The following is a 13,684-nucleotide window of genomic DNA, read 5'->3' as shown; positions in this document are numbered from 1 at the left end:
ATTCCATTCCATTCCATTCCGTTCTGTTCTAAAATGGCATCCTCAGTGAGTATGGGAGAGCAAGGACAAATTAGATAGATGAACTGAACAGGACTAGAATCTTCCCATGTCTCAAAAGAAAGTTCTCTTTGTTGTGATGTTGCGATTGTGATGTTGTGATATTCCAAAAAGAGAAAAGCTTTCTCTCCTGGCTAATATTCCGCAATCTTTAAGTTCAGTCCTCTGAACTGTTGCAGAATTTGGCTCCCTGTTGACAGAGCAGCTGATCAGCGAACAGCCATTGTTGATTCTGTCTTTCATTCCTCAGCAGTGTGAAGATAAGTGGGGCCATTTATGCGCCCTGGCAGATTTCTCCATTGCACTGAATGAAAGCATTCAAGAGATTAACAAGCATTCTTTCAACAACTTTGAGCTCCGCATTGGTACGTATCTGCTGAACGTGATCTCCACGGTGCCCTAGATCAGCAAGGTGCCCACCAGCTGATTAATTGAATCACTTTAATGCAGCTTGCCATAGGTAGAAAGGTCAGCAAGACTTACACATGCATTCCTTTGAAAACCCAAAGTTACTTCCTCCCTGAAGCGTGCAAGCAACTCTTCACAAGGTCATGATATCATTTCTCCAATATTTGAACTAGATGTCTGGTGAAGCAACCAGATCCACACATGAAGAGTTCAATTAGCTACTTTATTGCTCGTGTCTATTTCACAAAAATCTTCCCAGACTGGCAGTTTGTACCTGAGCCAGACTAGATAAAAGTTCAGTGGCATTCAAGTAGGGCCGGACCTTGCTTTTCTATGCCTATGTAATGACTCCAGACTAATTCCCTGTTTGACTCCCTCTGGCTCAGCCAGTCTCTCTTCGACACTAGATGAGGGCTAAACCCTGTGTTAATAAAGCCATGATTCTATTTCCAACAATTGCTGGCATCTTTCCAACTCTTTACAAACCTTCCCGATATATCACACCCTGTATCCATGGCTCTATCAGCTTCTTTTAAGTTATTAACTAGTAGCAGTATATTGAAATTCCCTTACAGTTTAAGTTCTGTTGCGTGTATATTTGTGGGGTCCCTTGAGCTTTCTGAGATTGGTTATTTTCTTGTGGACATTTCATTACCCAACTAGGTAACATCATCAGTGCACTTCTGGAACATCTGCAAGAAAACAATCAAGTTTAGAGAGCACCAAGGACTACAGATTTCAACCCTGAATTACAAATATTCCTTTCTATTAGTGTATATGTGTTATAGGAGCATGGTGGCTCATGTAGTTAGGAGGTTAGATTGGAGGTTAGCTAACCCGCGTTTGAGACCTGAGTGCTGCTGGGTGGCAGGGTGAGTTCACGTCACTCGCTCCAGCTTCTTGATGGGGACATGAAAGGAGCCCCCATGTGCGTTCCCCAGGCAACAGTGATGTCACCAACTCATCCCTTCAACCCAGAAACACCTTGAATGGTGCTTCAAAAACAAATAGGACAGGGGAATGCATATGTATTAACATTATATGTTAAACCTAGGAAATATTTATTCCTCCCTTCTTCTGTTAGCTGAGCAATGGACACCATGTGGTCTTTAAGATGTAGTTGGAACGTGCCCCTCTTGTATTTTACCATTACAGTAGTCTTCGACTTACAAGTTTATTTAGTGACCAATCAAAGTTACAACAGCACTCAAAAAAAGTGACTTACGATCATTTTTCACACTTACAACCATTGTAGCATCCCCTTAGTCATGTGATCAAAATTTGGAAGCTTAACAACTGGTTCATATTTATGATGGTTGCAGCGTCCCTTTTGCGACCTTCTGACAAGCACAGCCAATGGGGAAGCCAGATTCACTTACCAACCACGTTATTAACTTAACAACTTCAATGATCCACTTAACAAGCGTAGCAAAATAAGTTTATAAAATGGGGCAAAACTCACTTAACAAATGTTTCACTTAGCAACATAAGCATTGGGCTCAGTTGTGGTCATAAGCCAAGGACTACCTGTACCCTTGCAATGTCTGTGGGGCCACAATTTGTCCACTGCAAGTTCGAAGGCTCTAACTCTCTGTGTGACACCGGGGAAAGGATTTGGAGAGGAACTGGATATAGTCAGTGATGGGATTCAAATATGTGAACAACCAGTTCTCTGCATGGATGCCACTTCCGGAAGTCCATTCTGAGCCTGGACGACAAAAAATTAGCTGCCGGTTCTGCCAAAGTGGTGCGAACTGGCTGAATCCCACCCCTGGATATAGTTAGATTCACTGAAACCCTCGAATTTCGTAGGATCGCTCTGTATCATAATCGTAATTTGCTTTTTTTCTCTCTCTTCGTAGGTATCAGCCACGGCTCGGTTGTAGCTGGGGTCATTGGTGCTAAGAAACCACAGTACGATATCTGGGGCAAAACTGTTAATTTAGCTAGCCGAATGGACAGTACCGGAATTAGCGGCCGGATGCAAGTGCCTGAGGAGACCTATATGATCTTGAAGGACCGAGGATTCGCCTTCGACTATCGGGGAGAGATTTACGTCAAGGGCATCAGCGAGCAAGAAGGCAAAATCAAAACCTACTTCCTTCTGGGAAGGGTCCAGCCTAACCCTTTGACCATGCAACCGAGAAAACTAACGGGACAATATTCCTTAGCCGCCGTCGTGCTGGGACTCGTGCAATCTCTGAACAGGCAAAAGCAGAAGCAAATTTTAAACGAGAACAATAATTCAGGCATCATTAAGGGTCACTACAACCGGCGGACTTTACTAACTCCGGGCGGATCCGAGTCAACTGTCCAGGCAGAAGCCGCAGACAAGACGGATTTGCCATAAGCCTGCATCCTCCTTACGATTACTTTCCTTTTCTTTTTTCTTTTTTTAAAAATTTCTTTTATATATGGAATAAATATATAAATAAATACGTTTTAATTTTTTTTAGAACCAGCTTTTTTTTTTCCCCGATGCACCCAGCAGGCGCGGCGTCTCCTCCACCGTTTCCCCAGCTGAGAATCCTCAGAGGTCGCCTTAGCAATGCTTCGAAGGTCCTGCTCCAATTCGGAATCTGGATTCCGATCTTGGAGTTGGGACATCCGATCTCTGATTCCCTCCCACACGGTTCCGCGCTAAAAAAAGGGGGGGGAAGGACGTGGTAGGGATGAGGCAGAAGGTGAGTGGACTGGGCTTTGAATGCCAACGATCCAAAGTCCTGTTCAACTCTTCACCGAGCCTTGATTGGAAAGATTAGATGTTTTTCTGAGGTTTTAACCTGCAATAAGTCCTCGATGTCATGTGTCTGATTAACGAAACAGGCATATTTTTATCCTAAAAGCATTTATTAAGGTTACAGAGATGTCAGTATGGCATGGTGGAAATGCTTAGATCTGAGATTCTTTTCCTTGCACACACATTCCAGGCATTTTTCCCTCCCCTATTCTGGGGTCATGGTTCACATCTTCCAATTAACTTGGAAGATGTGATTTACTTCCGGTTTCTTTTTCCCGGGCTTTCCTTATTCTCCTCCCCTTTCACTGTTGCCTGATTTAACTATAAAAATACCAGACAGTTCTGCATATTGTCAAAGCAAGAATATACAGTATTTGCAGCGTTGACACTCGACTTATTCAACCTTAACAGAGCCTGCCAACAAGCTTGTTTGCAACTGTGGTTAAGCAAACATGGCACTCACAGAGTAGCCACCACAATCGTTTAGTGAACGCTTCAGTAGTTATGTGAACCAATGGTTTACTAGGGTTAGGGCAACGGGAAGGCAACCTTGGCTCTTTTATGACTCGTGGACTTCAACTCCCAGAATTCCTGAGCCAGAATTCCTGAGTCATAAAAGAGCCAAGGTTGCCTACCCCTGAGTCAGGGTTTTGCCCAAAAACGGAAGCAAATGCCAAGTTTCAGCAAAACTGTCATAAAACATGATCCACATGACCACAGGATGCTGCAACCGGCCATAAATTCAGTCCAGTTGCTAAGCACTCAAAGTTTGGTCAGATGACTGCGGTGTGTGTGTGTGTGTGTGTGTGTGTGTGTGTGTGTGTGTGTGATGCGGTGGTGATGATCAGAATTCTGAATCTGGGTCATAAATAGCCCCCAGGTAGATCCAGCATATGTCTGAACAGTCACTAAGTGACTGTTCACTCAATTGAGGACTACGACTCTGTTATGCAGTAAGCAACTCTATGCAGAGTATGAATCTTGAATGTGTGTCAGCACATACCTCGGGGTTTATTTATTTGTAAAATTTATCAAAGAGGGTGCAATGGCTGAGCAGTTAAAGATGCTGAGCTTGTCAGCTGGAAAGCTGGCAGTCCATGTTTGAGACCCAAGAGCCACGCAACGGGGTGAGCTCCTGTCCCTTGCTGCAGCTCCTGCCCATCGAGTAATTCAAAAGCATGCAAATAAGAGTAGAATAATAGGTGCCACTTCGTTGGGAAAGTAACAGCATTCCTTGAGCCTCAGCATATAGTCATGCTGGCCACATAACCACGGAAAATGTCTTCAGACAACCCTGGCTACCTCAGCCAAGAAATGGAGATACGCATTGCCCCCTAGAGTCAGATATGACTGGACAGGTGAAACTTTTACCTTTTTTAAAATTTATGGGCTGCTCATCTTACCACAGGGTAACTCTGGGCAGCTAATTGCAATGCAAACAATATGTTGGCTTGTAAGGTAGTCTCTAGATCAGACTTGTCAAACACAAGGCTTGAGGGCCAGATGCAGCCCATGAAGTGGTTTCATGTGGCCCGTGAAGCCATCCTGGAAATAGTGAGGGAATGGCCCCTGCTGCCTTGGCCCTGGCCCAGGCCAGCCGGGAGCCAATGTACAATTTTGTGGTGGCCATCTATGCTGAAATGCATTCAGTCTTAGCTCCACAAGGCCATCTCGAACCAGCGAGAAATCAGCTCCTGCCGTGTTGGCTCCGCCCCCTGGGTGCATGCTGGGGAGGTGTCACCCTTTGTGAGGAATGAAGAAATGGACCATGCCTTGGAGCTTGCCCCGGTCCCACCCCCTTCTGCCAGAGACCCTCAGATCTGTCCCACTCCTGCCCAGGGCCCCACAGTCACCCTTGATGCAAACAATGTAGAGTTGGCCATGCCCACCCAGTAGGCCACACCCACTCCCTCCACGCCCACCCAGTAGGCCACACCCACCCTGGCCACACACCCCTGCCCCCCCGAGGGAAACCGCAATGCTGATGCGGTCCTCAATGAAATTGAGTTTGACACCCCTGCTCTAGATTAAAGATCCTACTTTGCATAGAACAACATGAGTATCTTGGGGTAAATCTGCTTATCTGGGTGTTGATTGGTGGAGAAGGGGTGTTTAGAAATAGAAAGTTCATTGATTGAGTGGAAATATTATTGATCAAGGTTCAGGCTCTACATAATTGTGAAATTCCCTTTTTCCAGCAACCTCTGCAAGCTGCTAAGATCTCACAGGGATGAATCTTTATGTGTTCCCTCAGTCAGAGACTGTCATCATCAGAGGCCATGAAAACATGGTTTGGCAACTGCTGCCCCCTTCCTCTGGAATAGCATCTCCATGGACAGGGCAAGCCACTATATGTAACAGAAAGCAAACCCCACTTCCTTCTAGCAGTTGGGTAATGAAATGTGAAAGCAACGAAGTTCAGAGAGCACCAAGGACCCCACAATATTACAACCGCATAGGTAAATTCTGATATTTTTTCCCCTTTTCCTCATCACCTAGTGAAACAATGGAAAACACCTTTGATTTAATTTCTGAAATCGGGGGCACCGAGTCTCAATTTTTTTTCCCAGCTTCTGGAAATACGATACAGAACAAGAAACCCATTTAGACTGTACAGTCTTAAGCAAATTTCCCAAGTCTTGGCAGATGCCAGATGTACAGTATGGACTTCAATCCCCAGAATTCCTCTGCCAGTAGGACCATCCCTGAGGATTCTGGGAGTCGAGACCTGCATTTCTAGAAGTTGCTGAAGTTGTGAAACCCCACCTCGAACAGCAGAACTTTCCATTTAATCTTGTGTTGCCAACAAATTCTTCCTTGAATCTTCTCCTACACAACAGAGGTTGTCAAACTTTCCAGTATAATTTCACATGTTCCAACAAAGTGGACCGAAATAACTTTACTTCTGGTGACTTCTCTTCTTTCGTTCCTTCCCCTGACACCCTAAGTAGCACTTGTCATTCTTTTACTGATGCTCAAGAAGCTAAAGTGCTACAGCGCTTTGGTTTTATCAGCTGAATGTAGTTGTCACACACAATTTTTTTCACAGCTAAGGATCGCCAACAGTTCTTTCTCACCTAAAATTACACTGCGGTGAGTAAAAAAAAAAAAAAAAAAGTGGGGGAGATAGAAATTGTTTTTAGACTAACAACCTTTACTGGAATTGGGCCTCATTAAATTCAGCACGACTAACTTTTGAACAGATGTCACGGTTACAGTCTCATCAAGAAGTAGGGTTTTATTTATTAGTTTGTTTGTTTGTTTGTATGCATCTCGTCTTTATTATTTTTACAAATAACTCAAGGCGGCAAACATATCCAACACACTTCGCTCCCCCTATTTTCCCAACAACAACAACCCAGTGAGGTGGGTTGAGCTGGGAAGGAGTGACTGGCTCAAAGCCACCCAGCTGGCTTTCATGCCTAAGGCTGGGACTAGAACTCACAGTCTCCTGGTGATTGGCCCAAAGTCATCCAGCTGGCTTTCATGCCTAAGGAAGGACTAGAACTCACAGTCTCCTAGTGATTGGCCCAAAGTCATCCAGCTGGTTTTCATGCCTAAGGTGGGACTAAAACTCACAGTCTCTTGGGGATTGGCCCAAAGTCACCCAGCTGGTTTTAGTGCCTAAGGCGGGACTAGAACTCACAGTCTCCTGATGATTGACCCAAAGTCATCCAGCTGGCTTTCATGCCTAATGTGGGACTAGAATTCACAGTCTCTTGGGGATTGGCCCAAAGTCACCCAGCTGGTTTTAGTGCCTAAGTGGGACTAGAATTCACAGTCTCTTGGGGATTGGCCCAAAGTCATCCATCTGGCTTTCATGGCTAAGGCGGGACTGGAACTCACAATCCCCTGGTGATTGGCTCAGTCATCCAGCTGGTTTTCATGCCTAAGGCGAGACTAGAACTCACAGTCTCCTGGTGATTGGCCCAAAGTCACCCAGCTGGTTTTAGTGCCTAAGGTGGGACTAGAATTCACAGTCTTTTGTGGATTGGCCCAAAGTCATCCATCTGGCTTTCATGGCTAAGGCAGGACTAGAACTCACAGTCTCCCGCTTTCTAGCCTGATGCCTCAACCACTAGATCAAAGTAACTCTTTGACTTCCTTTGTCTCCCAAATGTTTTAATTTGATATACATATTTGATTAATAATAAATATGTTAGCTGAGTGCTTCCTGGCTTCTAATTCTGGCTGCATTAACACAATAACCAATAAGCAATTCATTTTAAAACGAATGGGGCAGAAAATAGGAAACTAATCAGGTTGAAGAGGACTGTGGAGCTAACGGTACGCCCGGTTGTGTTACTGTACTGTAGAATCGATGTATTATTTCAGTGGAAACCGTATGTTTTATTTACGACTGCTAACCGTCATAAATAAAATATAAAGCAATTAAAATCCGGTGAAAAGGAATGGCTCAGACATCATTATCATCGACCAAGTTCAAACAGCACATTGAAAAGGGCGGCTTTGAGTCTTTCAAATAACAGAATAACAGAGCTGAAAGGGACCTTGGAGGTCTTCTAGTCCAACCCCCTGCTTAAGCAGGGAACCCCATGCCATTACAGAGAGGTGGCTGTCCAGTTGCTTCTTAAAGATCTCCAGTGTTGGAGCACGCACAACTTCTGGAGGCAAAGAAAGGGGTTAAATGCAATTTGCAAGAAAAATGCATTCTGTAGCACGGGTGAAAGTGAGATCCAACAGAAGCTGAGGTGCTTGCAATGTAAACATTTGCTCTCTGTTATTGGAATGGGGAAGAAGAATTCATATTATATATCTCTTTATTGGCTGGTAACTCCTATTATTCCAGATCTCTGCCCAAAGACAGAGAGAAATTCTGGGGTGTTTTTTCTTTGGGGATTTTTCGAGAATGGCATGAAAGCAAAAGTTGCTGCTTAGAATCAGTTTTTCTCATGTATTCTTTTTCCATGGAGAAAGTCACTATCCTTTGAGCTTTATCTTCCCATACTCAATCACAGCACTCATCCCTGAAAACAGGGACTATCTCATTTTATTTTATTTTAGATAAAGTGTCAAGCAAGCAATTAAACAAATCTGGAATTATCTGGAAGTCTGCTGTCTTTGTGATCGTCAGCCTTAACCTTAGAGCCCTTCTGTTAAAATTACTTTTCCTGGACTGTTATCTCACAAGTGTTATGTGCTCCTGGCTACTTTCCTTTGTGGCCACAGGCAAGCTCACCTGACGAATAACCAGCCAAGACACAGTGAAGGCCTTTTGTTTCGTTTATTGCTATAAGCGGGGAGAGAAGCTATCAAAGCTTGGTTCTCTCCAAAGTTTCAACCCAACATATTCCCTTCTTTATACAGCCCTGTCCCGGCCGCCACATCCCTCCTCTTTCCCCATTGGCTGAGGCACTATGAGGTTACACTCTTTCTGACTGCCTCCTATTTCCTGCTACATACTAAATCATACATCCCATGTACATTAATAATATAAAATATTAGACATATTCAGTTGTTGGTTTTGAGTTCTGGGCCCCTTAGAACAATAGGTTCTTTCCTGTTTTTCAGTTTAGTTAAGTTTTCCTGGCTAGCCATTTCCTCTTGCAGATGTTTTTATAGCTTCTCTTCTTCCTTTCCCACTCTAAGACCCAGCTAATTTTTACCTACGTATTTATCTTACATCCTGCCTTTATGCCATCCTTTCCTGTTTCCCAGCCATTATAGTTTTTGGTAAGCTTGTTTGTCCAGGCAGTAAGTTTCCACTGCAGCAAATTCAATTTTAAATTTCTATAATAATAATAATAATAATAAAGTTGGAAGGGACCTTGGAGGTCATCTAGTCCAACCCCCTGCTCAGGAAGGAAAAATGGCTGTCCAGTCTCTTCTTAAAAACTTCCAGTGTTGGAGCATTCACTGCTTCTGGAGGCAGGTTGTTCCACTGGTTAATTGTTCTAACCGTCAGGAAATTTCTCCTTAGTTCTAGATTGCTTCTCTCTTTGATTAGTTTCCATCCGTTGCTTCTTATCCTGCCTTCAGGAGCCTTGGAGAATAGCTTGACTCCCTCTTCTTTGTGGCAGCCCCTGAGATACTGGAACACTGCTATCATGTCCCCTCTTATCATTCTCTTCATTAAACTAGACATACCCAATTCCAGCAGCCATATGTTTTAGCCTCCAGTCCCCTGATCATCTTTGTTGCTCTTCTCTGTACTCTTTCTAGAGTCTCAACATCTTTTTTACATCATGGTGACCAAAACTGGATGCAGTATTCCAAGTGTGGCCTTAGAATACTGCATCCAGTTTTGGTCACCACCAAAATATTAAATTTTGAAGACCTTTCCTTTACTTCTATCACAATTTTAGGCAGTTAATTGTAGCTTAAAGTAACAGTTCACCCACCTCTAAAGGATCCTCTTCATACACCCCTAACTCCAACACAAACATGTTGTGTTAACCACTTTTGGATTCCATGTTCTAAATTACTGCCTTCAACTCATTCTCAGGCTGCATCTACAGACAGTCCTTGACTTACAGTCATTTGTTTAGTGACTTTCAAAGTTACAACGGCACTGAAAAAGGTGACTTACAAGCAGTCCTCACACTTATGACAGTCACAGCCTCCTCAGGTTCATGTGATCAAAATTCAGGTGCTTGGCAACCAGCATGCACTTACAGTACTGGTAACTGGTGTCCTGTAACTGGCTTCTGACACACAAAGTCCACGGCGGGAGCTGGATTCTCTTAACGACAATATGATTCACTTAACAACTTCAGTGATTTGCTTAAGGACCATAGCAAAAAGAGGTTGTAAAATGGGTGTGACTCGCTTAACAACCAGCTTGCTTAGCAAAGGAAATCCTGGTTCCAGTTGTGGTCGTAAGTCAAGGACTACATGTAGGCAGCTTAAATATTCCTTGGCTGTTGCAGTGTTTTCCTTCTTCTACCAACACAATTTTTGACTGGTTAGGTCAAAAAATTTTTAACTGTGCCATGGTGAAAAAGCAGGCTGAGCCAGGGAGAAGCATCTGAGCGAACAGGCTATTCAAGGCCTATCAAAGAAATGGATTTTAGCTTCTCACCTAAATTCCAGTGTTCCAAATAGATCCCAGTTTAATTAGCTCATTCCTAAAGAAGGACTGGGGGGGTTCCCAATTCAAGCTGAAAAAAACCTGGACTCTAACACTCACATTGGGGTGCAGGAAAAAGCAAAATTATTTTTGAATTGCATGCCATCCAGTGGTGGGATTCAGCCAGTTCGCACCACTACAGTGCAGAACCAGTAGCTAATTTTTTGTTGCCCAGGCCCAGAATGGACTTCCGGAAGCGGCATTCACACAGAGAACCGGTTGTTCACATATTTGAATCCCACCACTGATGCCATCTAAATAAATATGGATTCCTCAGCCATAAACACCGCATGCCTATAGAAATGTAGCATATTAGAGAGGTTAAACTAGGTTAGAAAAACATCCAGATTTCTATGAGAAAGAAACAGAGATCAATAGTTATACTCTCTCAGTACCAAGGACCCACAATTCAACTCTGAGCTAAGAAGAGTGTGAGAAGAACAACAAAAATGATTAGGGGGTCTGGAAGGTAAAGCGAATAATGAACAGTTGTGGGAACTGAATATGTCTAGTCTAATGAAGAGAAGGATTTGAGGTGACATGATAGCAGTATTCCAGTATTTGAGGGGCTGCCACAAAAAAGAGGGGGTCAACCTATTCTCCAATGCACCTGAGGGCAGGACAAAAAGTAACGGATGGAAGCTTATCAAACAAAGATCCAGTCTAGAATTAAGGATAAATTTCTTGACAGTAAAAACAATTAATTTTTAATAAGAGATTGGACAGCCATTTGTCAGGAAGGGTATAGGGCAGGGGTAGGCAACCTCGGCTCTTTTATGACTCGTGGACTTCAACTCCCAGAATTCCTGAGCCAGCCATGCTGAGGGGAAAGGGAGAGGTTTCCAAGCTGAGCCATGCTGGCTCAGGAATTCTGAGAGTTGAAGTCCACGAGTCATAAAAGAGCCAAGGTTGCCTACCCCTGGTATAGGGTCTCCTGCTTTGGGGGATGGGGTTGGACTAGAAGATCTCCATGGTCCCTTTCAACTCTGTTATTCTGCATTCTGCATTGTATCTCACCCAGGATGTGTTTGGTCTCCTCAACAACAGCTTGTAGCAGGGAAATAATCCAAGGTAATCCAATGTTTTGCCTTCCCACCTCTCCTTTTTATTGACCTCAAGGAGAAAAAAAACAACCCCAGAGGACGAAATATAAATTGTCCATTTCCAGATCGTTCAACCCGTACCCAGGCCATAAGTTCTCACTCTGCAGGAGAATATCAATAGAAGAAACAGATGATACAGAAGGAAGAAAAGCCGGAAAATGTTTGCTTTTCAAATCCATAAAAGCTTCCAGGGAGAAATTGACATACCGTGAAACGGTCGGAAGAGCTAAACTTGCAACCTGCAATTGGCTTCAAGGGTTTTTTGAAGAGTACTGTTCTCTGTAGCTTCTCAACAGGATAAACTGTAAACTCCGGGTAACAAAGCACAAAGCACAATACTTGCTTGGCCTACTTTCTAGGCTCTTTCGGAGTGGAATTCCAATTTATTTTCATTGTATTTAACGTGAGGCACCTATAACCTCCAGCCAATTTATTATCAGCCCTCCCCCTCGCTTCCTTATTTTGTCTGGGTACACACAACATGCTGTGCCTGAGCAAATCAACCATATTATGGCTTAATGTGAGGTTGTGGCATAATCAAATTTCCACTCCATAGTCCCCGAATAAAGGAAATTTAAGAAGAATTGCTGATAGAAAAGTTGCTAAGAGCTAGAAGGTGAGGAAGCATTTGCATATAAAACAGACATTATGCTATACAGGCCTTGTCAAGATTTGTTGTTAGAGCAGCTAGAAAAGCTACAAATCTATTTACATCATATATCTGTTATGAAAACAGTAAGGGAGAGTTTTAAATAGGGGAGACATGATAGCAGTGTTCCAGTATCTGAGGGGCTGCCACAAGGCAGAGGGGGCCAGGTTGTTCACCAAATGCCTTGGTAAGGCCACACTTGGAATACTGCATCCAGTTTTGGTCACCACGATGTAAAAAAGATGTTGAGACTCTAGAAAGAGTACAGAGAAGAGCAACAAAGATGATTAGGGGACTGGAGGCTAAAACATATAAGGAAAGGCTGCTGGAATTGGGTATATCTAGTTTAACGAAGAGAAGGACGAGGGGGGACATGATAGCAGCCTTCCAATATCTCAGGGGCTGCCACAAAGAAGAGGGAGTCAAGCTATTCTCCAAAGCACCTGAGGGCAGGACAAGAAGCAACAGATGGAAACTAATCAAGGAGAGAAGCAATCTAGAACTAAGGAGAAACTTCCTGACAGTTAGAACAATTAACCAGTGGAACAACCTGCCTCCAGAAGTGGTGAATGTTCCAACACTGGAAGTTTTAAGAAGAAACTGGACAGCCATTTGTCCGAAATGGTATAGGGTTACCTGCCTGAGCAGGGGGGTGGACTTGATGACCTCCAAGGTCCCTTCCAACTTTATTATTATTATTATTATTATTATTATTATTATTATTATTATTATTATTATTATTATTATTATTATTATTATTATTATTATTATTATTATTATTATTATTATTATAGCACCAGAGGGAAGGACAAGAAACAATGGGTGGAAACTGATCAAAGAGAGAAGCAAACTGGAATTGAGGAGAAACTTCCTGATAGTGAGGACAACCAACCAGTGGAACAGCTTGCCTCCAGAAATCGTGGGCGCTCCATCACTGGAAATTTTTAAGAAGAGACTAGACAATCACCTGTCTGAAATGGTATAGGTTCTCCTGCTTGAGCAGGTGGCTGGACTAGAAGACCTCCAAGGTCCCTTCCAGCTCTATTCTAACTAAATCTTTCCAAGGTCTGCTGACCTGAACCTGCCATCTTATAATACTATAACCATCATTAAACAATTATAAATTGGGATTCCCGACAAGTCTCAGCATGTGTGAGCTTATGGATGGGGCACCACCATGAAATCTCGGAGATGTAGTTTAGACTGGGAATTTGGGGGTGGGGGAGAGGAATTATGGTGACTTTTGATAATAAACGTTACAGACTGGATACACCTCAAAAAGCCAAGGATTTTTATTTACTAATTTTAAAGGCTGAAAAAGCATCACCATCGCAATCTGGAGAAATGGGAGGATTATCAAAAATGTCGGAAGCATTATCGGTACAAGGGAAGGCACAGACTCAACAATCTGAAGCAAGAGAAGAAGCGAATCGGATTATGACCCGTGCTGCCTATAGAAGAAGAGAAAAGGGAAAAAAGGGGACTTAGATTTCTGACTTTGATTGTTTAATTGAAATGATTTAACTAGATATCTGGTTAAGGTTGAAGTAATAATAAAAGTTTTGTGGTATAACGGGTGGAGGGATTCTTTAAGGGAAGTTGGAAATGTTTTTATATATGATTAGGGCTATTTTCTC

General features: G+C 43.1%; 1 protein-coding gene across 1 annotated transcript in view; it reads left to right on the top strand.

Annotated features, from left to right (window-relative positions):
* Window positions 1-2,849, top strand: part of ADCY8 (adenylate cyclase 8) — an 83,786-nt gene extending 80,937 nt beyond the window's left edge. Inside the window, exons 16-17 of the mRNA XM_015818810.1 lie at window positions 308-422; window positions 2,328-2,849. Of these exons, the coding sequence (XP_015674296.1) occupies window positions 308-422; window positions 2,328-2,815 (603 nt within the window). The 3' untranslated portion in view covers window positions 2,816-2,849. The remainder of the gene's footprint in view (window positions 1-307; window positions 423-2,327) is intronic.
* Window positions 2,850-13,684: the final 10,835 nt, after the last annotated feature.

Source organism: Protobothrops mucrosquamatus, unplaced genomic scaffold (assembly GCF_001527695.2).
Source record: "Protobothrops mucrosquamatus isolate PMUCROS unplaced genomic scaffold, P.Mucros_1.0 scaffold794, whole genome shotgun sequence".
Lineage (NCBI taxonomy): Eukaryota > Metazoa > Chordata > Lepidosauria > Squamata > Viperidae > Protobothrops > Protobothrops mucrosquamatus.
The sequence above is the reverse complement of the archived record's forward strand: the minus strand, read 5'-3'. Positions and strand labels throughout refer to the sequence as shown.